We start from the raw sequence: 22,061 nt of genomic DNA, 5'->3' as shown, positions 1-22,061 counted from the left end.
CCGCCGCGCCAGATTTCCGGTTCAGCACGCCGTCGGGACTCTCCATTTCGGCAGCTGGTCAATGGGGTTTCGGATTGGATTGGATTGGATTTGTTTATTGTCACGTGTACCGAGGTACAGTGAAAAGTATTTTTCTGCGATCAGCACAACAGATCATTAAGTACATGGAAAGAAAAGGGAATAAAAGAAAATACTGTCATGTGAGAGTACCTTTAAGAAATGGGTGTTTATAAATGGGTGTGTATATAAGTATCTGCAGGGAGAGTACCTTTAAGAAATGGGTGTTTAATAAATGGCTGTGTATATAAGTATCTGTAGTGAGAGTACCTTTAAGAAATGGGTGTTTATTACTGCAGTGATGTCAGAGAGTGGGTGGAGCTGGGCTGTCTGTCAGCTTTTTACTTTTGTTTTAGGCTGTTTGCTGCAGGGTGTGTTTTAGTTTCATTTTCAGAGCTGGATAGCTGCAGTCACAACCAGAAGGTGCATTAGAGTCTCTCTCCGTAATCTAAAGACTGTAAATCGATCCTGGTGATTTTAAACTTTAACCTGAAGTGCTTCTGGTAAGTCGTATGGATGTTAAAAGGAAAGCTTAAAGGATTACTTATTGTAGTCTTTGGGGGTTGTATTTTAATTAATGATTGCTAAGATGTTCACTGTATGTTTTAAAAAGGTTTACTTGAGTTCATAGAAAAAACATTGTTTTGCTTTAAAAAATACTTTTTCCATTTCTGCTGTACCACACCTGTAGAGTGGGCTGTGTGCTCCCTATAACACAATCTATTAAAAGTTGTGGGTCAGGGGAACTCCATGATACACTTTGGGGTTCTCTAAACCCTGGTCCATAACAATACATAATAGGGCAACACAAGGTATACAATGTAACTACATAAGCATCGGCATTGGATGAAGTATACAGGGGTGTAGTGTTAATGAGGTCAGTCCATAAGAGGGTCATTTAGGATTCTGGTAACAGTGGGGAAGAAGCTGTTTTTGAGTCTGTTTGTGCGTGTTTTCAGACTTCTGTATCTCCTTCCCCAATGGAAGAAGTTGGAAGAGTGAGTAAGCTGGATGGGAGGGGTCTTTGTTTATGCTGCCCGCTTTCCCCAGGCAGCAGGAGGAGTAGATGGAGTCCATGGATGGGAGGCAGGTTCGTGTGATGGACTGGGCTGTATTCACGACTCTCTGAAGTTCCTTGCGGTCCTGGGCTGAGAAGTTGCCATACCAGGCTGTGATGCAGCCCGATAGGATGCTTTCTATGGTGCATCTGTAAAAGTTGGTACGGGTTAATGTGGACATGCCAAATTTCCTTAGTTTCCTGAGGAAGTATAGGCACTGTTGTGCTTTCTTGGTGGTAACGTCAACGTGGGTTTCCCATCGTGGGGCAGCCCCACGCTGTCGGGAAACCCTCGGGATGCCAGCAAAATGGAGCATCCCGCCGGTGGAGAATCCAGCCCCATTTATTTCTCCCAGAGAAGAAATAGAACAAAGTTTTTTAAAAAATGATTTGGTATAATTTTGGAATGAAATGCTGATACATTATCGAGAGTATGTTAAAATAGATTTATTTTGGAAATTAATTTTTGCTGCTGGAAGTACACTGGGAGTATTATTATTGCAAAAACTCCGTTACTAATTTTGTAGTAGTATCATATGAAATGGTGGAAACTTTTACGTGCCAACCACAACCATGTTTTTGAGTGGGGTGTGGTAGAAGATACAGACAATTGCTTCCCCACAAGATACAAGTAAAACTTCGAGAATGGTTCAGCGTGGACCATTCTTTACATGTTTCTGAGGTACTGACTTCAGGCTGGTATTAACAGAGGCACAATTTCTCCCCAAGCTTCAGTTGGGGATAGTGGTGATGGAAAGCCAAAATGCTTTTTAAAGACACTATAATTCAATCTGAAATTGTGTTTTGTAGCATGCAGCATTTTGGAACACCGGCCAGTTGCACACCATTTTATTGCCTCAGCCAGTGTAGCAATGGGAAAATTCTGCCCAAAGAGAGGGAAGGGTAGTATTAAGAGAGAGGTAAAAGAGACAAAGCAAAATTAAAATGATAACTTTTAAAGATCTCGAACAATAATTAAAAGCTGATGAAATGAGACCCCACGCTTGTAAAAGTTGATTTTCAGTGCCCAAGAGGTTTCTTGGCAGTAATTAAGTCTTCTCATTTCATTGAAATATCACTTGCACTTGAGTGGACAGGCATTAATTATTTTGGCCTGTGTAGTGAGTATATTACTTATGTAGACCAACGTCTCTCTATTTTATGTGTTTCAATGGTGTTTCCTTGTTGAGATACAGAGATATAGTGAGAACAAAGTCTGGCGATACAGGGTATTTCAAACAGGAACATCCTAATTTCCACGTTTAACTGCATGTGTGATCACTGGAAGATCAAACCCATTTATTCTATTATGGTGCACACTGGTCACTTTACTGTTAATACTGCTGCAAAATTTGGACTTGTGTCTTCTAAATCTATAAAACTGTTTGTTGACAAAATTGGGCCTGCAATAGCTTCCAAATCTACATTATCACACGTTCACCAGAGAAGAGGTGATGTTTATCATTAGCGTTTTTAATAGTCTTCCAGCATTTATCTGAAATTGATAAATTAGCGGAAGAAGGGAAGTCCCGTTCCACTGTAGAAAATCTTAACATTATTTTTTTATATTGTTAACTGACAACTTTATGCAAAAAGTTGTAAACCTCCCGCCCAGTCATTGCAGAGGTCAGGAACCTTCTTGGAGAACGCAGAAAGCCTGAAGAATTGCCGCAGTAGGTCAACCATTCCAAACACGGGTATGAGCTGGGACCCAAGGGGGTTGGATGGTGGGACTTCATGGCAACTCCAGAAAATTCCTGCCTCACAGATGGAACAGTTTACAGGTTGGCCTTTTATACTGCGCTCAAGACATGTTCCACATGCAGGGCTTACCTCTTCATTACTACTGACTCTGGGGTCTGCAGGGTCAACTCCATCCACCCCTGCTCCCGGAGCGAAAATTCAGCCAATCAGGACATTCCTCCCAAGGTGTGTTTGGTGAGTCAGGCAATTTCCCAACAATCCTCATCTGCCTCGGGAACAAAATTCCAGTCGTTAGAGATTGATAATGGAGGAAGGTGTGGTTGAGCTATCAGCCATAATCTTTCTGCATGGTGGAGCAAGCATGAAGGTGCAATTGGCCCACTCCTGCTTCTATTTCTTAGATTCTTGTTTATATAATGGACATGATGATCATTCTATCCAAAATTAAAATAAAAGGCATGAAAGCACAATGGTTAACCTGTTGCTTCACAGCGCCGGGGTTCCAGGGTCGATTCCCGGCTTGGGTCACTGTCTGTGCGGAGTCTGCCCGTTCTTCCCCCATATCTGCGTGGATTTCCTCCGGGTGCTCCGGTTTCCTCCCACAGTCCAAAGATGTGCTGGTTAGGTGGATTGACCACGCTAAATTGCCCTTAGTGACCAAAGGCCCGGGTGGGGTTCCTGGGTTTCGGGTGGAGATGTGAGCTGACGTAGGGTGCCCTTTCAAGGACTGGTATAGACGTGATGGGCCTAATAGCCTCCTTCTGCACTGTAAATTCTATGATCTATGAATAGTTAGCGTACAATCCCTTAGGTTCAGGTCCACACCAGACCAACAGGATGAAGTTCCTGCCGCTCTGCTTGCTGTCCGGATCTTGTACTAACTGAGTATGGCCGGGTACAATTCATTTCCGAGGAAATTCAGGTCTCCAAAGTGAAATCCGGGTATTCAGGAAGGTCATGAACAAACCGTGCATTCAGGGAGGCCATGAACATAGCTGGCGTGGGAGGTAGAGGTACTCAAACTGATGCAGCACAGGTATCTCTTCACAGATTAAGGTTTAAGATTGTTAGGACAGAGTAAAGGAGTATTCAGTAGACCAGCACTATACCTGAGCTGGAATCTTCACTGCTGGGAATAGATACCGAAGGTGGAGAAAATGAATCAATATGCTAGCGTACCATTCCCCAATCTAATGAACACGCAAAATGATCTAAAAATATATACCTTTTAAAATCGATCACAAATCAATAAAATGCAGTTTTTAAATGACCAAACTTGACGATCATCTTATTGTCAAATGCAAACTACCTCACAAGAAATTTTAAATTATTAGCAGGTTTCAAACTGGTGTGCTGTATGGAGAACAATGCAACATTTAATTATAGTTCTGGCCATAATAATAATCTTTAGTGTCACAAGTAGGCTCACATTAACACTCCAATGAAGTTACTGTGAAAATCCCCTAGTCGAAACATTCTGGCGCCTGTTCGGGTACACAGAGGGAGAATTCACAATGTCCAAATTGCCTAACAGCACGTCTTTTGGGACTTGTGGGAGGAAACCGGAGCACCCGGAAGAAACCCACCCAGACACGGGGAGAACGTGCAGACTCCGCACAGACAGTGACCCAAGCTGGGAATCGAACCTGGGTCCTTGCTGCTGTGAAGCAACAGTGCTAACCACTGCACCGCTGTGCTGCCCAAGGACATCTGACCTTGTATGTTCCAAAGGACATGAAGAATTGAAATATTGCTTATTAAAAATATAATATAAATCTATCTATAATATATATAATTCATGATAACTATCTTTGAACTCCAATCCCTGGTCCAAACATTATTTGAGACGAATGCTCAAGATAGTTTGGGTGTATATTTCGAGGTCTGGGCACTGAGAAAAAGATGAAGAGTGGAGGATTGTTAAAAGAATGAAATAACAGCAAGAAGAAAGAAAGGCAGAGAGTAAAGGCCGGGCAGTTCAGAATTCAAGAGCTAAAAAAGAACGCAGAGGGCTGGGTTCTCTGCTTGGGAGACTATGTTGTCCCGCCGGAGCAGAATCACTTCTGGTATGCGCATTGGCTGGGAGTGGCGCCCAGAGGCGATTCCTCCTCCCATGCCAATTAAATGTATGAATGCCAGAGAGCTGAAGGGTTTCCGTTCAGAATCTCGCTATCAGGCCGCCAGTTTGAGCAGACAGCCTGATGCTGAGGGCCGGTGGCTGACCCCTCTCCCCCCCCCCCCCCAACCCTCGATGACACAAACCTGCCCCACCACCCCCCACTGACAAGTAGGGGCATCCCCCCACCACCACTGGAATTGCTGGATCAACCCTCCACCATCCCCATAGCACGGAATCATGAGAGTGACCCGGCCCCCACCACTGACCCTCCCATCAGAGGCCCCACACCTGAGACCTGCCCATCAGACCCTCCCCATATCAGAAACTCCCCATCAGGGACCCCCTCCATATCAGAGACCCCTTCAACAGAGACTCCCACCATCAGTTCCCGTACCAACCTCCCCGAACAGGCGCTGGAATGTGTCGACTAGGGGCTTTTCACAGTAACTTCATTTGAAGCCTACTTGTGACAATAAGCAATTTTCATTTAATTTTATTTCAATATCAGAAATCCCCCCCAACAAAGGTCTCCCAGCAAAGATCTTCCATATCAGAGACACCCCCCCCCCCCCAATCAGAGTTGCCCCCCACCCCCATCAGTCACTCCTTCCCGGAAGCTGAAGAGAAGTCTGGGCAGAAATGGTGAAACATCACTCTTTTTTCACTCACTTGTTGCCGACACCTTCTGCCTCAAACAGGTGTACAAACCAGCAGCTGTTACTTCATAGAATTCCAAAACAAGACTTTAAACACCCTCAGATCCTTTGATCTGCAAGGCTTCTATTCACTTCCAAAGAGAAAAAGCTTTTAGTTGGTTGCCTTTGATAGGCTAATAGCTTCCAGATAGCTAGCTGTCTGGATTGTTCATTTTTCTTTCCCTTTGCACTTGAATGCATCTCATGTACCCTGCTTCGAACCTAATCACAATGTTTATAAACATCTAACTATAATTGACAGCTCCTGATCACTTCAAAAACAGTTAAGTGGGTTCTGCTGAGAAAAAGAGGAAGTGAAAGCACTTAACCTCTATATGGGCAGGGGGTCTCTGATATGGGGGGGGGGGTCTCTGATATGGTGGGAGGGTCTGGTGGGGGTCTCTGGTGGGGTGTCTTGTTGGTCGAGGGGCTGGAAGTGAGGGGGGTAGGATTTGCCTTATGGGGGGAGGAGATCCTCCGATGGACTTTGGTGGCACGTCCGTTAAATATTTACCCTTGGACCCCCACATCAGGGCCACACTGGAACAATCTTGCACCAATCCTTGCAGAGAGGGCTAGAGCATCACGGAGGCGTGCAGAATCCGGTGTCCATCTAGGATGCAGATGGATGAAAATGACCCCTTTACAGTCTCCTGCTGGCGTGGGCATGAACCTTGATGCCACCACCAGCAGGGGACCAGAGCATCGACACGCGATTCTCTGCCGCACTGGGAACTCCGCTGGCAGCGTGGGAAAATTCCCTCCCAGGATAATGAGAGAAAAAAATCTGAAGAAATTAGGTTGAAAAGATAAATTAAAGGTTGGCTAGAATTGCCCTGGGTACATGACTAAGATCGCATGGGAGAAATAACAGGAAAAAAGGGTTTACTTGTATATTTTCAGCCTGCATCTAATCATGCATATAGGTTAGCAACAGCAGAAAGTGAGATGTACGATTATGATCCAGCAGTGTTAACTTCTTACAGTGCAATAGTGTGACGTTTTAAATCTGACAAGATTTACCAAAATACTTGTTCCTAAAAAAATATGTAGATCACTTTTTTTTTAACTGTTGCGTTAAATATATTAGCATGTGTATATAAACCTGTCCCTCCTGCAATTGGTGAGATCTGCGGAAAGAAAAGTCTCGACTTGTAAATTGAGCAATATAAAGCAGCTGTTCTGGCTTATGTGCAGGGGAGCAACTGATGAGCTCATGGTTTCTGTGAAGTGGCTGGAATTTTTATTAATACGTACTTTTCAGCTACTCAGCAATTAGGAGGCTAAATGAGTTATTCAGTCTAGGAGTGCTAAATTAGATTAGATCCTGGCCCTTTCAATGTTGTTGCAAGCTATCCTTCTGTGCACATTGTTGGTTTCTCTGATAACCTCCATCAGGGTGGGAGGGGGCGCTGGTGGCAAGGGACAGAGCCCTGCCCATCTCATGGAAGTGGCCTGAGGCCAGACTCATTCAACAACACTGCCTCTACCACTCTCAGAGGACATGAGGTCCAAAGATTCCTGAGTCTCTGCAAGAAAAAATCCTCCCTCATCTCGGACCTAAAAGGGGAGACCTCTTATTTTAGTCATAGTCGTAGAATTTACAGCGCAGAAAGAGGCCATTCGGCCAATCGAGTCTGCACCGGCCCCTGGATAGAGCACCCTACTTAAGCCCACACCTCCACCCCACCATCCCCGTAACCCAATAACCCCACCTATCCTTTTTGGACACTAAGGGCAATTTAGCATGGCCAGTCCACCTAACCTGCACATCTTTGGACTGTGGGAGGAAACCGGAGCATCTGGAGGGAACTCACGCAGACACGGGGAGAAAGTGCAAACTCCACACACACAGTCACCCGAGGCCAGAATTGAACCTGGGTCCCTGGAGCTGTGGGATAGCAGTGCTAACCACTGTACCTCTGTATTCCTCTAGTTCCAGGGCACGATTCAGCGGACTCAAGTTAAAGTCCACTGTGCGCCGTGTTTAGTGGAAGCGTCGAGAGACACCCTGATCTTGACCTCCAGGACAGGGCTGAGGAGAGCGGGCGGGCAGCCAGCTGAAAAAAAGATGCGCCACCAGCAGGAGGAGCCAGGTAGCCAACCGGGAGCACACGCGGTTCCACGAGGCTCGTGGCCCGGCCATCCGAGCAGAGCAGCAGTCGGGAGGTGCAAAGAAGACCAGGCAAGCACGGCGTCATGTCTCGGGGAAGTGGGGAGCAACGGGAGCCGAGGGCGAGATTTGGGGTTTTGTGCCGTGCATTGTGTGAGCTGAGGCTGGGCGGGGTCAGGAGGTCATTGATGTTATTCAGTGTGGGGCTCGACATCATTGTGTGCAGTGTCTTGATGTCATTGGGCTGGGGCTCCACTTCCTTTGGGGCGGGGCTCCATGTCATCGGGGGTGGGCCACCACATCATCAGGAGGTGTGGTGTGAAGTGGGGCCTCCACAAAGTGGGAGAGCCCGGGCCCCCAAAAGTGTCAGTCCGCCCTCTGACTCTGCCTGATGGCATTGCGACTTTCTGAGTACCCCCACTATAACCTCCTTAATAATGGATTCAAGCAAATTCTCAGTGACAGAAATTAAGTTAATTGGCTCTGGTTTCCTGCTCTCTTGTGAATAAAGGAGTCACATTTTCTATTTACCAATCTGATGGGACCTTTTCAAAATTGCACATTAAAATTAACTAGCCACCTTCTTGCTCAATAACCCGTCCACGTGAACAAGAATTGTCCTTTTTTCAATGTATCATTCATGGCTTAAAAGGAGGTGTGACTTCCAAAAGGTTAGGTTAGGTGGGGTTACTGGTTTACGGAGATGGGGTGGAGGCGTGGGCTTAAGTGGGGTGCTCTTTCCAAGGGCCAGCGCAGCCTCGATGGGCCGAATGGCCTCCTTCTGCACTGTAAATTCTATGAACCTATGATGATTCTATGATACATTTTATTCCTCCCAAAAAAGTGCCATCTTATATGCTGGGTCGATTTATCTCTGATAAGACATGATTATTGACCCTCATAAATTTGCTCTTATAATTGCTTAATATTTTAATTCACAACCTGCGTGTTCACTAATGAGCAGCCATTGTTTGCTGGAACAGCTAACTTTAAGTAGAATTTTTATTACAGATAATTACAGTACTGAGACAATAACAAATATTATTGAGCTGAAATGCAATTACAGTGCAATTCGCCTAATTTCTATTCCGTTTTATTCTTTCATGGGATGTGGATGGCGCTGGGACTGAGTGGCTTTCCCCCTCTCCCCCTCCCATTATCAAGGATAGTTAAGAGCCAGCCACATTGCTGTGGGTCTGGTGTCACATGTCGGCCAGACCAGGTAAGGATGGTGGATTTTCCTCCCTAAAGGACAACAGTGAAACCAGATGGGTTTTTACAAAGATTGGCAATGGTTTTATAGTTACCACCACTGAGACTAGCTTTTCAATTCCAGATTATAAATTTAATTTAAACCCCACCAGCTGCCGTGGTGGAATCTGAACTTTTTGTTAACCAGCGAACTAATCAACACTTGACAGATATGATTGCATAGATAATTAGATTGGTAAGCAAAATAGTTTCAATATTCCCTGCAGCTGTTTCCTGAAACTGACAGTCCATCATCAGTCACTGGTTTGCATTGGCTGCATATCTATTGTTTCCTCCTTCGGAAGTGGTAAACACAAGGCTCTTTCGAAATCTACATTCAAAACTTAAGTGTGATTTCTTTTAAAAATTAAGCCTTTGCTTGTAAAATACATATTTTGCTTGATAATTAACTGAAACTCAGGGCCTTGTTCCTAATGAATTATTCAGACCACTTGCTCGTTTAAGTAAATATCATTTTGAGAAGAGATTGCATAACCTTGGATCAGATCACGCTGAATTCATCAAGCAATAGTCATTATATACATTTGGAACCAAAGTTAAATTCTATAGTAACCAATTTGATGCTATTGGAACGTATTGACCTTCAGTGAGGAAGCCTCATCAATTCTTAGGATTCTGTTCGAGTATTTTTCTTCATTTTGTTCTCTCCTTTCCTGGAATTGATTCTTGCTAAGTATAGTGCCATCGATGCCAGCATATTGCAGGACCCAGGCTGTGTCTGGAGTGAGTGATAATCAGTTAATCACCCTGAGATGTATTTTTAAATATTCTGTAAATTTGTGCACAGATAAAAAATAAAACACAAATAATTTCCTACTTACTATTTTTGTCCGCCTCTCTGTCTCTGGGCGAGATTTTAACTCATTCAAAACTCATTTATTAATTATCATTTATTGAGAGGGGAATTGAATACAAAATTAGGGAGGTTATGCTACAGTTGTACTGGGCAATGGTGAGACACCGTATTTGAGCTTCTGTGTGCTGTATTGGCCACCTTATTTAAAGAAGGATGTAAATGCGTTGGAGGCAGTTCAGAGAAGGTTTACCTGGAATGGATGTGTTGTCTTATTAGGAAAGGTTGGACAGGCTCGGCCTGTATAAGGAGTTTGGAAGAGGAAGAAGTGATTTGATTGAAACATAGACGATCCCAAGGGGTCTTGCCAGGGTGGAAAGGATGTTTCCTCTTGTGGGAGTTGGGAGAGAATCTACTACTAGGGGGGTCACTGTTTAAAAATAAAAGGCAGGATTCTCCGGCCACGCCTTCCCGGCGACCGGAAATTCCCACCCGAGGTCAATGGATCTTTACATGGTCCGCCTCCCGCCCGTGGCGATCTTGCAGCGGGCGGGGCAGAAGAATCAGGCCCAAGGGGTTGCCCATTTGAAATGGAGATGAGGTGAAACTTTGTTCTCTGAGGATTATGAATCTTTGGTTCCCTCTTTCTGAAAGGCAGTGGAAGCAGTCTGAATATTGTGAAGACATAGATGGATTAATTATTTGTAATCAAGGGGGTGGTAGGTTATCGGGGGCTGGCGGGATGCAGATTTGAGATCAGCCAAGATCTTATTAAATGGCGGAGGAGGCTCAAAAGGCTGAATGGCCTACCCCTGATCCTTATTCACATGTTCATATGTTCATAAACTTACATGGAGTTATGTTTGTCTCTGCTCTTTTTAAAGCTTTCATACACTTCTGTTGTCGCTGTCAATATTTGCTTCTAATTCTTCTTTGCTATCATTTTGTGCCCATAATAATAATAATAGCTTATTGTCACAAGTAGGCTTTAATGAAGTTACCATGAAATGCCCCTAGTCACCACATTCCGGCGCCTGTTCGGGGAGGCTGGTACGGGAATTGAACCCGCGCTGCTGGCCTTGTTCTGTATTACAAGGCAGCTGTTTAGCCCAGTGTGCTAAACCAGCCCCTTGAGAAGCCCCTGTAATATTTGTGGGTGCTATGACACACTGGCATCTCTGGATAAACCACCAGAGATCAACACCGGGACAGGAGTGGAGAAAATTTGAAAAATGTATTTGGTGAAAAGCTCTCTCAATTCCATTGGTGATGCATTATACGATAAAGGCATATCATGGCACGCATATTAAGGTCACACATTACCGATCCGATCAACTTTATTCAAGAAGTTACTGGGTTAGTGGATTATGGTGACCCAGTAGACATTATATGTCAAGAGTTTCGATATTCTATTGCATTAGGACTTATTTACTGGATAGAATTGTGTGGCATTATTGGTCGCCAGCTGTGGTGGCCTGAGAATTGTTTGGATGCCCGTTGGCTGTCAGTCGATTTGGAACTGCTTAGAGATTAGTTACCAGTGGTGCCCTCCAGGGATTGATGTTGGGACCTTTGCTATTTATTATTTTCATCAATGATTTGAAGCCTGAATGTTGGGTGAACGATTTGCAAGTTTGCAGATGATACTTTACGTGCAAGAGTTAGAATTAGAGAATGTGTTCAACTGCTAGAAACAAATCTGCATGTGTTGGCCGGTGTTTGGAAAATTATGTCAAATTTAGAAAATTGTGGTGTTCTGCATGTGGGCAGGTCAAATGCTAAATATACATATCTGCAGGGTAGAGTTTTATAACCTAAAAGAAAGAAATGTGGGCATCTTAATCCATTAACCGTTGAAGGTTCGTGACAAATACCATACAGTAAACAGGGTTCGAGGGTGTGTTCACAGGATAATAAGACAAAGCACATCATCCTTGTACAAGACCTTGGTCAGGTTCAGTTCGAATATCATGCCTAGTTTTGGTCTCTTGGTATAGGTGGATATTGAGGCTTTGAAGTGGGTGCAGAGGAGGGCCACAGGTCAATTACCAGTTAAAAACCCAATAGGCATGGGTGGCACGGTGGTACAGTGGTTAGCACTGCTGCCTACAGGCTGAGGACCTGGGTTCGATCCCGGCCCCGGGTCACTGCCTGTATGAAGTTTGCACATTCTCCCCGTGTCTGCGTGAGTTTCGCCCCCACAACCCAAAGGGGTGCAGGGTAGGTGGAGTGGCCACGCTAAATTGCCCATAAATTGGAAAAAAATAATTGGAAAAAAACCCACTATTGCGCGCCGTCCCTTCAGCGCCGGCTGGAGCAGCGCCAATCCCTCCGGTGTCCACCTCACCCCGGACGGTCGGAGAATTCCTTACTGTTGTGGGCTGTTGACGCTGGAGTGCTTGACGGCGGATTTCCTGCCGGCATAGGGACTTTGTCCCCAGAAGGGAGAATCCCGGCCCTTGTTCGCCGTGCTCAGGTTTTGCATCCCTGCCACAGTACCATAACTGCTCTTATCAAAGTGACAAATCACATGCTATGTGACTGTGACAAAGCGAAACATTCCCTCCTCATCCTTCGCAACCTGTCTGCACTCTTTAACATGCTTGACCACCCAATCTTCCACCAACGCCTCTCCACTGTCGTCCTGATAAGTAGGACTGCTCTTACGTTGTTCCGTTCTTATCCACCTAATCATTGTCAAAGAATCATCTGCAAGGGGTGTAGATTAATTTGTTCTTATTGTAGGACAAAAGTTTGGCAGATCGTGGCCGAAGGGCCTGTTCTGTGCTGTATTTTTCTATGTTTTATATTCTGGCTCCACCATTACCACTGGTGTCATCCCCCACCCCCGCCAGGATCTATCCATGGCTCATTCCTGATTGACATCTACATGATGCCCCTTGGCAACAGCATTTGAAGGCACATTGTTAGTTTTCATACGTGCGCTGATGACATCCAGCTTATTCTCACCATCAACTCTCTCAAGGCCCCAGCCACTGTTGCTGCTTATCCAGCATTCAGTATTGAAATTTCCTCAAGCTGAACATTGGAAAGACTAGAACTTAGAACTTAGAACAGTACAGCACAGAACAGGCCCTTCGGCCCTCGATGTTGTGCCGAGCAATGATCGCCCTACTCAAACCTACATATCCACCCTACACCCGGAACCCAACAACCCCCCCCCCCCCCCCCCCCCCCCTTAACCTTACTTTTTAGGACACTACGGGCAATTTAGCATGGCTAATCCACCTAACCCGCACATCTTTGGACTGTGGGAGGAAACCGGAGCACCCGGAGGAAACCCACGCACATACGGGGAGGACGTGCAGACTCCGCACAGACAGTGACCCAGCCGGGAACCGAACCTGGGACCCTGGAGCTGTGAAGCATTTACGCATTTACGCTAACCACCATGCTATCGTGCTGCCCTTGTTTCCCCGAAAAGCTCTTGTTTTCGGTCCCTGCTCTAAAGGCCGTTTCCTAGCTGCTAACTCCATCCCTCGCCATGGTCTTAGATTAAGCCAGGCTGTTTGCAATCTTAGTGTCACCTTTGATTCCAAGATGAACTCCTGACTGCACGACAAATAATTTTCCCACCTCTGTAGCATCACCCAACTTTGCCCTTGTCACAGCTCATTCATGCCGTTGTTATCGACTCTTCCAACGCATTCCTGGCCGGTCTAGCTAAACAACGGTGGCTGGGGCCCGGGCTTTTTATCACAGACGGATTGTATCGAATGAACAGTGAGAGCTGATCCATGGCGATCTGTAGTGCTCTCTGGTCATCCAGCGTCTCTCTTCCTCCTCATTGTTGTTACTGCCTCTGGGGTTCTGCTTATGCTGGTGAAGATCAAGCTTGGCATCTTTTTATTAAAGGGGAGGGAGAGTGGGAAAGAGTGAGAGTGGCTGAACCAGAGAGAAGTAGGAAGGAAGCAAATGAAAGCAAACAGATGGGGTACAGGGAGGGAGAGGAGTGGGGGATAATGGAGGAGGACAAGGGGGTGAAGCAATGCACAAAGGGGTTCCCCATTGGTGTGAACCCGAAATCGAGCCAGCGGCCAGCTCCCTGGAGCCAATCCTGGGGCCAGCATTTCACATTGCACAATGCTGATAAGGTCAAATTTGTACACTCTAGTTGGTTCAATAGGATCACCTATTGGGCACACACAAAACCAACACTGCATTAAATAATTGCCGCATGCTGCCCATGCTGCATATATATTGGATGGTATTTTTACCCAATGCCAATGGGCATTATCATTTCACTAGGACCTTGCTGTGATTGCTGAATTGATGGATGAATCTAGAAAGTAGAAAAATAACATATGAGGTGGCGATGCCGGCGTTGGACTGGGGTGAGCATAGGAAGAAGTCTTACAACACCAGGTTAAAGTCCAACAGGTTTTGTTTCCAATCACTAGCTTTCGGAGCACTGCTCCTTCCTCAGGTGAATGAAGAGGTAGGTTCTAGAAACATATATATATATAGACAAAGTCAAAGACGCAAGACGATACTTAGAATGCGAGCATTTTGCTGTAATTAAGTCTTTACAGATCCAGAGGGAGGGTTAATCCCAGGTTAAAAGAGGTGTGAATTGTCTCAAACCAGGACAGTTGGTCGGATTTCGCAAGCCCAGGCCAGATGGTTGGGGGGGGGAGGGTGTGAATGTAATGCGACATGAATCCCAGGTCCCGGTTGAGGCCGTACTCATGTGTGCGGAACTTGGCTATAAGTTTCTGCTCGGCGATTCTGTATTGTCGTGCGTCCTGAAGGCCGCCTTGGGGAACGCTTACCTGGAGATCAGAGGCTGAATGCCCTTGACTGCTGGTGAATGAGGGAAGAGTCGTTGGTGGGGGGGGGGGGGGGGGGGGGGAGTTGAGTGAGTGTAATTGGCTCAGGAAGAGAAGTACCAAGGCCCACGATTTATTTCCTGTGCCTTGGGTGTCATACTTTGTTTAATAACACAAAGTGCCTTGGGACGATTCATTACATGAAAGGTGCAATATAAATATAAGTTGTGTTAAGACACAACTGTCTTTTTAACAGCGTTGTGATTAATAACAGTTGATGAACAATGGAACGAGGACGAGCTGGAAAAATTAATTCACCTTTGTGGAGTGTTGCTCAACGATTGGTTAGATTTTTTGAAAGCTCATTTTAAATGTTTTTTAAAAGCTTTTTTTCGGAATAGTTTATCTTCTAACCTCACCCCATGTGTATTCCCCAAACATTTAGTTTATGTAAAAGAAATTTAATTGGATTATATTGCCTGTTGTTTTCTGTTGGGATACCTGTGAAAATCCTTTGATGGCATTGTCTGCGAGGTCATCTTGATGCCATTAGTCCAGGTGCTGTGAATTCCCCAGTAAAAAACATTATAATCAGTTGCAGTATAACTGAGGTGGACTCCTCACCAGTGACATTGCAGCGAAACTTTGAGGTCAGCAGCAGACCTCCTTGTTTCGACGCTGAGCGTAAACTCCAGGCTTTTCTGTTTACTAACAATCAAAATTGCAAATATAACTTACATTTGTTTGATAAAATTGAAATGAGCAAAAATCATGGGGGCGATTCTCCGAGCCCTGCGCCGGGCCAGAGAATCACCGCAACCGCTCCACGATGCCCCGATGCCGGTGCGCGATTCTCCGGGGTGCGGAGAATCGGCGCCATTTGCGCCAGCACGTTTGACGTGGCGCCGGCCGCTGGAATCCGGATGGGCCGAGCGGCCGCGCGGGTACAACAGAGTCCTGCCGGCGCCATTCACCCCTACCGGCGGGAACCCTGCGCGAAGGGTCGGGGAGCGGCCTGTTGGGGTGGGAGGGTGGCTCCTTCCCCGGGGGAGGGGGCCTCCGATGGGGTCTGGCCCGCGATCGGGGCCCACCGATCGGCAGGGCCGGCCTCTCCCCCCTCCTGCCTGCTTTTCTGCGCGGCCAGCCCCTGAACACCGACGCCATGATGAGTCGGGGCCGGCGCACGTAAGAAGTCCCCCGCGCATGCGCCGGTTGGTGCAGCCCAACTGCGGATGCACGGGTTGGTGCGGCGCCCATTTGGCGCCAGGAAGGGAGGCTGGAGCGGTGTGAACCACTCCAGTGCCGTGCTGGCCTCCTGTGGGGGGCCAGAATCAGTCGTGCTCGTGCCCATTTCGCGCGGTCGTGAAACGCAACGGCGTTCACGACAGCGCAAACACTTGGGCTCCATTTGGGTGAATCGCCCCCCCATGTGTGGCATTTTGTGAATTGTATCTTATTGCGAATGTAAACCTTTGGTGAAGTGATTGTCCTGGAATATTTTTACTGCCAAATCCTGTTTGACTCTAAATGGCTACTAAATACAAATGAGAATGAGGGGAGAATGTAAGATACACAAGCACGTCCCCGCTGACCTATTCAGTACCTGCATTGTAATCAGCTGTATTTCAAATCTCTTGCCTTTGACAAATGGCACAGTGCTGAAAGCGTTGTCCATGGTGCTGAAATCTGTGGTGATGCACGAGCAAACCCACCTGATAAATTCTAGTGTCACATCGCTTGTGATGGTGATTTATCAATTTTATGATTTTTTGCGGGGGGGAGGGGGAAGGGCTTTAGAAAAGGCATTAGCATTGTAAAGATACAAATCTGTAGTATCATCATTTTGGGAGCTGCTTAAATTTTCACGTCTCTGAAAAATGCACCAATACTCCAAAAAAACTAGAAAAAACAATGAGACAAAACTTCAGTGTCAGACATTGAAAATGAAATGTCTGAAGTCTTGTGCTTTTGTAAAAGCAATGATTAACGGAGGGCATGGTAGCTGTGCTGTTGAAATTTATGGGTAAAATGAATAAATCTGAAATGGGTTTGAAATGTGGTTGAATTGCAGTTAATGAAAAATATGCCTCATCTCACCTGAACAGTAAATAAAAATCCGACACTGGTGCAGAGCTATCTGCCAATCAGGTGAAACTGAAATTTATGTTTATCTCTTTTATATTCATTTAAAAAATAGACTTCTTGTAGTTACTGGCAACACACTTCCAGTTCAGAAAAATATTTGTAACACTTGAATTTAAAAGGGAACCAGACATAATTGTAAGTTTATTCAAAAATGTTAATTTTGTTTCCAAAAAAAAAATCCATTTCACATACTCACTTTACTCACTGCGTGATCTAGTCTAACGGATTGCATCCATTCAATAACACCACATGTGGCATTCTATTTTTAACTGCCCAGCTCCTAAACAACTGCCAGCTAAAGTATTGTGTAAAACAGGACAGGAGGTATTGCTTGGAGACCACTATTACAGTGCACTACTGTTACACATTACATAGTTAAATACAGGAAAAATACTTTTAACCTTCACCTCGCATCAGTGTGCCATTGTACCATCAAGTCTTTTTTAACAGTAGCGAGCAGTTTAACATTGATGGAGGAGATGTTAAGGTTGTTACAACTCAGATTGGCTGGTGATTGTTTATCTCAAACATGTCATTCTTAAAGGCACGCTCTCACCAATCCACACCTTTGAATTGCCTTTATTAGTGTTAGTGTGTGTCTGTCCATCAAACGGAAAATGTATTGTATAGGACAGGAGTTTCCTTCCATTTCCTGTAAGCGTTGTGAGCAGGGCCTGTGCTTTTTTTTCTTCTTCTCCTCCTCCTCCTCCTCTCGTACCCAACATTTAAAAGCAGTCCAATTGTAACCGGCTTATTTTTTTTTTACATTTTGTTTTACAAAATAAGTTTTAAGAACAGCTTGCCGACACATCTATTACAGTGGCTTTAACTTCCAGCGGCCCGTTCTTCTCCTTTACTGTCCCCCAAAGATTGATGACAGGAGGGTAAAAGGTGTTTGATGGAAATGTTGCTTTATTCGGCCTGTATTTTTCCAAATAGCTGTGGCTGGAATCACATTTCATCTTCCAAGTGGCACAAGAGTAGAGGCATGTCATGCTAATGACACCAAAGACTGCACCAAGGACGGCCACAAGTGCTGAGGTTGTAGTTTGTCCACTTGACTGAACGGCTGGGTCCAATCCATTTGTCGTGACGTTGACACATTTCTTTTCAGTTTGTTGATGAATGTCAGCCACACGAACGCATACCTCATACTCAGTGGATGGGTTCAGATGTGTGAGGTTATACACGCGCATATCTGTCGGGACTCTGGCTGTAAAGGTAAGTTGGGGGGTTTCAGAACCCACTCTGCCAGACCACCTAATATTTGACGACACCCTGTTTGTAACAGCCTCCCAGGAAATCAGGACAGAATGCGGTGTCACTTCTTCAATCCTGATATTCAACGATTTGTTCATGGACTGTGCAAATGATCCATTCACCGTCACAACAACCTTTTTCAAATCCGCTCCAACCAGATTGTGGGCCACGCAGGTATACAGGCCTGCCTCCTTGTTGCTTATATTAAATAAATCCAATGTTCCTTCAAGGTGTACATTGTACTTATCGGTTGCAGTGTTAGGAAGAAGTTTATTCCCGGATGGTGTGATCCAGTAGATTTCAGGCCCCGGTTGTCCTGTGGCTCGGCAGTGAAGAGATGCCGAGCTCCCACTGTCTAAATTTAGATGGGAAGGGAAACTTTCCGAGGCTATTAATGGAAGGCACACGTCTGTCATTTCTCGGAAAGGAATCTCTCTGACATGCTGACCTTTAAACTCAGGTGGGTCGAAACAAAATAAGGATTGTAGTTCCATGAATCGAATGCGTGTTTTATTCATGTTAATCCAGCGAATGACGCAGTCACATCTGATTGGATTACTGTGAATGCTGACTTCCTGCAGTTTAGGTAAAGATTCCACCGTGCCCCTATAGAGAGCACTCAGTGCATTGCTGTTAAGCATTAATGTTTCAAGTTGGGGAGCTTTGTAGAATGCATTTGGATGGATATAGGAAAGCTTTGGGTTGTTTGTAGCCTCAATTTTTGTTAGTTCAGGCAAATTATCAAGGGCAAGACAATCAATAGAAACCAGCTCTGCCATATTATTAATGCCCAGCTCTTTCAAGTGCAACATATTTTTGAAATCCCCTTGTCGTATTCTCTGAATAGGATTTTTATTCAAATCCAGGAACTTGAGATTGGGGACTTTCTGAAGAGCAGCCTGGGGCACAGTGACAAGCCTATTGTCATAAAAAGAAATGCTCTCTAAATTGTTCAGACCAACTAAGGTATTGTCCCCCAGTTCTGAGAGCTTGATTCCGGCTAAGACCAAACTGCGTAGATTGATCAGGGGTTTGAAGCTCAAGTCTTGAATTTTAGTGATGGGATTTTCTCCTATCGTTAGTATCTCCAAGCTTGGGATAGCCTCAAACCAGTCACTTTTAATCATTGTCAATTCGTTAGAATTAAGATGCAGTCTGAGAAGGTTATCGAGACCTATGAATGCTCCTTTGGTAATGCTGGAAATCTGGTTATGATTAACATAGAGTTCCTGCAGGTTAGTGAGACCAGGCAAACAGCTGTCAGGCAACTCAGTCAGCTTGTTTTCCTCCATGTGCAGTGACATCAGCTGAAGCATTTTTCCCAGGTTGATGTCACAGATTGCTAAAAAATTGTTTTGAGACAGGTCTATCTCTGTGAGATTGACCAAATAGTCTATTTTGTTCTCGATTTTTGAAATGTTGTTACTCTGCAGTAGCAAGACCTGCGTCTCAGCTGGTATTCTTTGTGGAAGCGAATCCAGATTTAAGTCGTTGCAGTCTATTGTAGGAGCTTCCATATAAACGGACCTTGGTGTGAACCATGGTCTGATTTCACAAATGCAGGACTTTGGGCAATCCTTATTTCTTCCCACTGTTTGCACTATTGCAGTGACTGCAAGCCCAACAAAAAAGCAGGCATTGAACGATGCGTCCTTCATTGTGGATTGGCTTCCTCTGCCCAGTAATAGGTGCTTAAAGATTCTGCAATTACTGCTCTTAAGCTTAAATCGCCAGGTCGTTTGTTACCGAGCACTGCACATTCGCTGTCTCATATATTCCATGTGAGTGGCAGATTTCTGTCCTTGAAAGGAAGGAGTAAACATTCAATTACCCTGAGCAGAGATGCCATGCACACCGAGCACAGGAAGGCTGTTCCACACCCTCGATGCAGCAAACTTGTTAAACTGGAATGGAAATATATTTGCAGAATTTGGTGCAAGATTGTGCACTTCAGTCATTCTTCTGTTGTCTGTCCATGTTTCCTGAACATCTTTTTAAGCAGGCATTAGAGAAGAGTGGATTCACCTGCAAAAAAAAAGAACTATTCATCAGACTATGCATTTATCCATGTATCCATACATTTACAAAGGCACCATCTGTGTTGAGCAAACACATGCAGATATAGGCTTTCGAAAAGGACAAGAATATGAAGTTCAAAAATGGTAAATGGAAGTAAATTCAGATGAGCAATTAAGCTTGACTCAATTAGCATTGTTAACAGTTGACAGACTTCAATGTTAACAAAAACACTTTCAAATGTTCAAGATTGCACACTGTGGTGTCGTAGAAAAAGGCAATGAAGCTTGCATCACCTTTTATAGTATTTTATTACCCCTGAGCAGTAGTTTTTCATTTTTATAGTACATTCTGGGAAGAGTAACATTTGGGTAGCCAATATTGTTGAATAGCTGCACTTTCATCAGGATTCTGGATTACAAGATCAATGTTTAGAATCATAGAATTTGAATTTACAATGCAAAAGGAGGTCATTCAGCCCATCGAGTCTGCACTGGCCCTTGGAAAGAGCACCCTACTTAAGCCCACACCTCCACCCTATCCCCGTAATCCCACCTAATTTTGGGACACTAAGGGCAATTTAGCATGGCCAATCCACCTAACCTGCACATCTTTGGACCATGGGGGGAAACTGGAGCACCCGGAGGAAACCCACGGAGATACGGGGAGAACGTGCAAACTCCGCATATTCACCTGAGGCCGGAATTGAACCCGGGTCCCTGGAGCTGTGAGGCAGCAGTGCTAACCACTGTGCCATCCAAACCCAAAGTTTTGAACAAGAGAAGACAAACCCACCGTATTCTCTACTATGCATAATTATACATCAGAACATTTGGTAGAGGATTTTGTGTTTCTCTGAACCTTTTAGAAGTGACCTCAGTAAAATGTAGAGACTGTGGTGGCCTTTAGAATCCCACTCTAGCTGCCCACTTTCAGCAAGGCCGGAGCAGGGACGGCAGCGATGAAACAATTCTATTTAATTGAAAAAGTGAACATTTAGACAAAAAGTACTGAGCAGCAATGACATTTCAGTAGCCAACCCTTTCCTACCTTATCCCAGGTCTCAGCTTCCATTTGATATGGCCACTGTGAAGATAAAGATCCTGACATTCTTTTAAGAGCATGGCACCCACAGCAATGACTGCCATTTCATTCCATCATTTGGGCCACTTCCCTGGTGTTCTGCCTTTGTTCCCGGCCAATTAATGGCAGCAGACCCGTCTCTAGTGTCATTGAGACCCCCACCCTGGGGAAAGAAAATTCTAATTAAGGGGCAATTTAACGTGGCCAGTCCACCTACCCTTCAAAGCTTTGATTTTGGGGGCGAGGCCCACGCAGACACAGGGAGATTGTGTAAACTCCATACAGACAGGGACCCAGGGCCGGGATTGAACCCAGGTCCTCGACGGCATGGGGCAGCAGTGCTAACCACCGTGCCACCCCCATGTTGAGCAATTAACCTCTGTTGGCTTAACAATGAGATTTCGTAGACTTAAATTAAGCTCAATTTAAACTCTGCTCTCATAGTCGAACTCACGCTGTCCCCCTATCCTTCTGTTTGGATTTGAATTTTGTTTATTGTCACGTGTATCGAGGTACAGTGAAATGTATTTTTCTGCGAGCACCTCAATAGATCATTAAGTACATGAAAAGAAAAGGAAATTTAAAAAAATACATAATAGGGCAATACAAGGTACACAATGTAACTACATAACACCGGCATCGGAGGTCAGTCCATAAGAGTGTAATTTAGGATTCTGGTTTCAGCAGGGAAGAAGCTGTTTTTGAGTCTGCTCGTGTGTGTTCTCAGACTTTTGTATCTCCTGCCTGATGGAAGAAGTTGGAAGAGTGAGTCAGCCGGGTGGGAGGAGTCATTGATTATGCTGCCTGCTTTCCCCCGGCAGCGGGAAGTGTAGATGAAGTCAATGGATGGGAGGCAGGTTCGTGTGATGGACTGGGCGGTGTTCACGACTCTCTGAAATTTCTTGCGGTCTTGGGCCAAGCAGTTGCCATACCGGCTGTGATGCAGCCCGATAGGAT

General features: G+C 45.1%; 2 protein-coding genes across 2 annotated transcripts in view; one reads left to right on the top strand and one right to left on the bottom strand.

Annotated features, from left to right (window-relative positions):
• Positions 1-22,061, top strand: part of immp2l (inner mitochondrial membrane peptidase subunit 2) — a 619,736-nt gene that overhangs the window by 253,333 nt on the left and 344,342 nt on the right. The window lies entirely within an intron of this gene.
• The window catches only part of lrrn3a (leucine rich repeat neuronal 3a), a 63,438-nt gene continuing 58,233 nt past the window's right edge, over positions 16,857-22,061 (bottom strand). The window contains exon 2 of the mRNA XM_038780188.1: positions 16,857-20,030. Coding sequence (XP_038636116.1) covers positions 17,534-19,663 — 2,130 coding nt within the window. The 5' untranslated portion in view covers positions 19,664-20,030 and the 3' untranslated portion in view covers positions 16,857-17,533. The remainder of the gene's footprint in view (positions 20,031-22,061) is intronic.

Source organism: Scyliorhinus canicula, chromosome 20, assembly GCF_902713615.1.
Source record: "Scyliorhinus canicula chromosome 20, sScyCan1.1, whole genome shotgun sequence".
In the NCBI taxonomy this organism is placed as follows: domain Eukaryota; kingdom Metazoa; phylum Chordata; class Chondrichthyes; order Carcharhiniformes; family Scyliorhinidae; genus Scyliorhinus; species Scyliorhinus canicula.
This window is presented reverse-complemented; position numbering and strand designations above follow the sequence as displayed.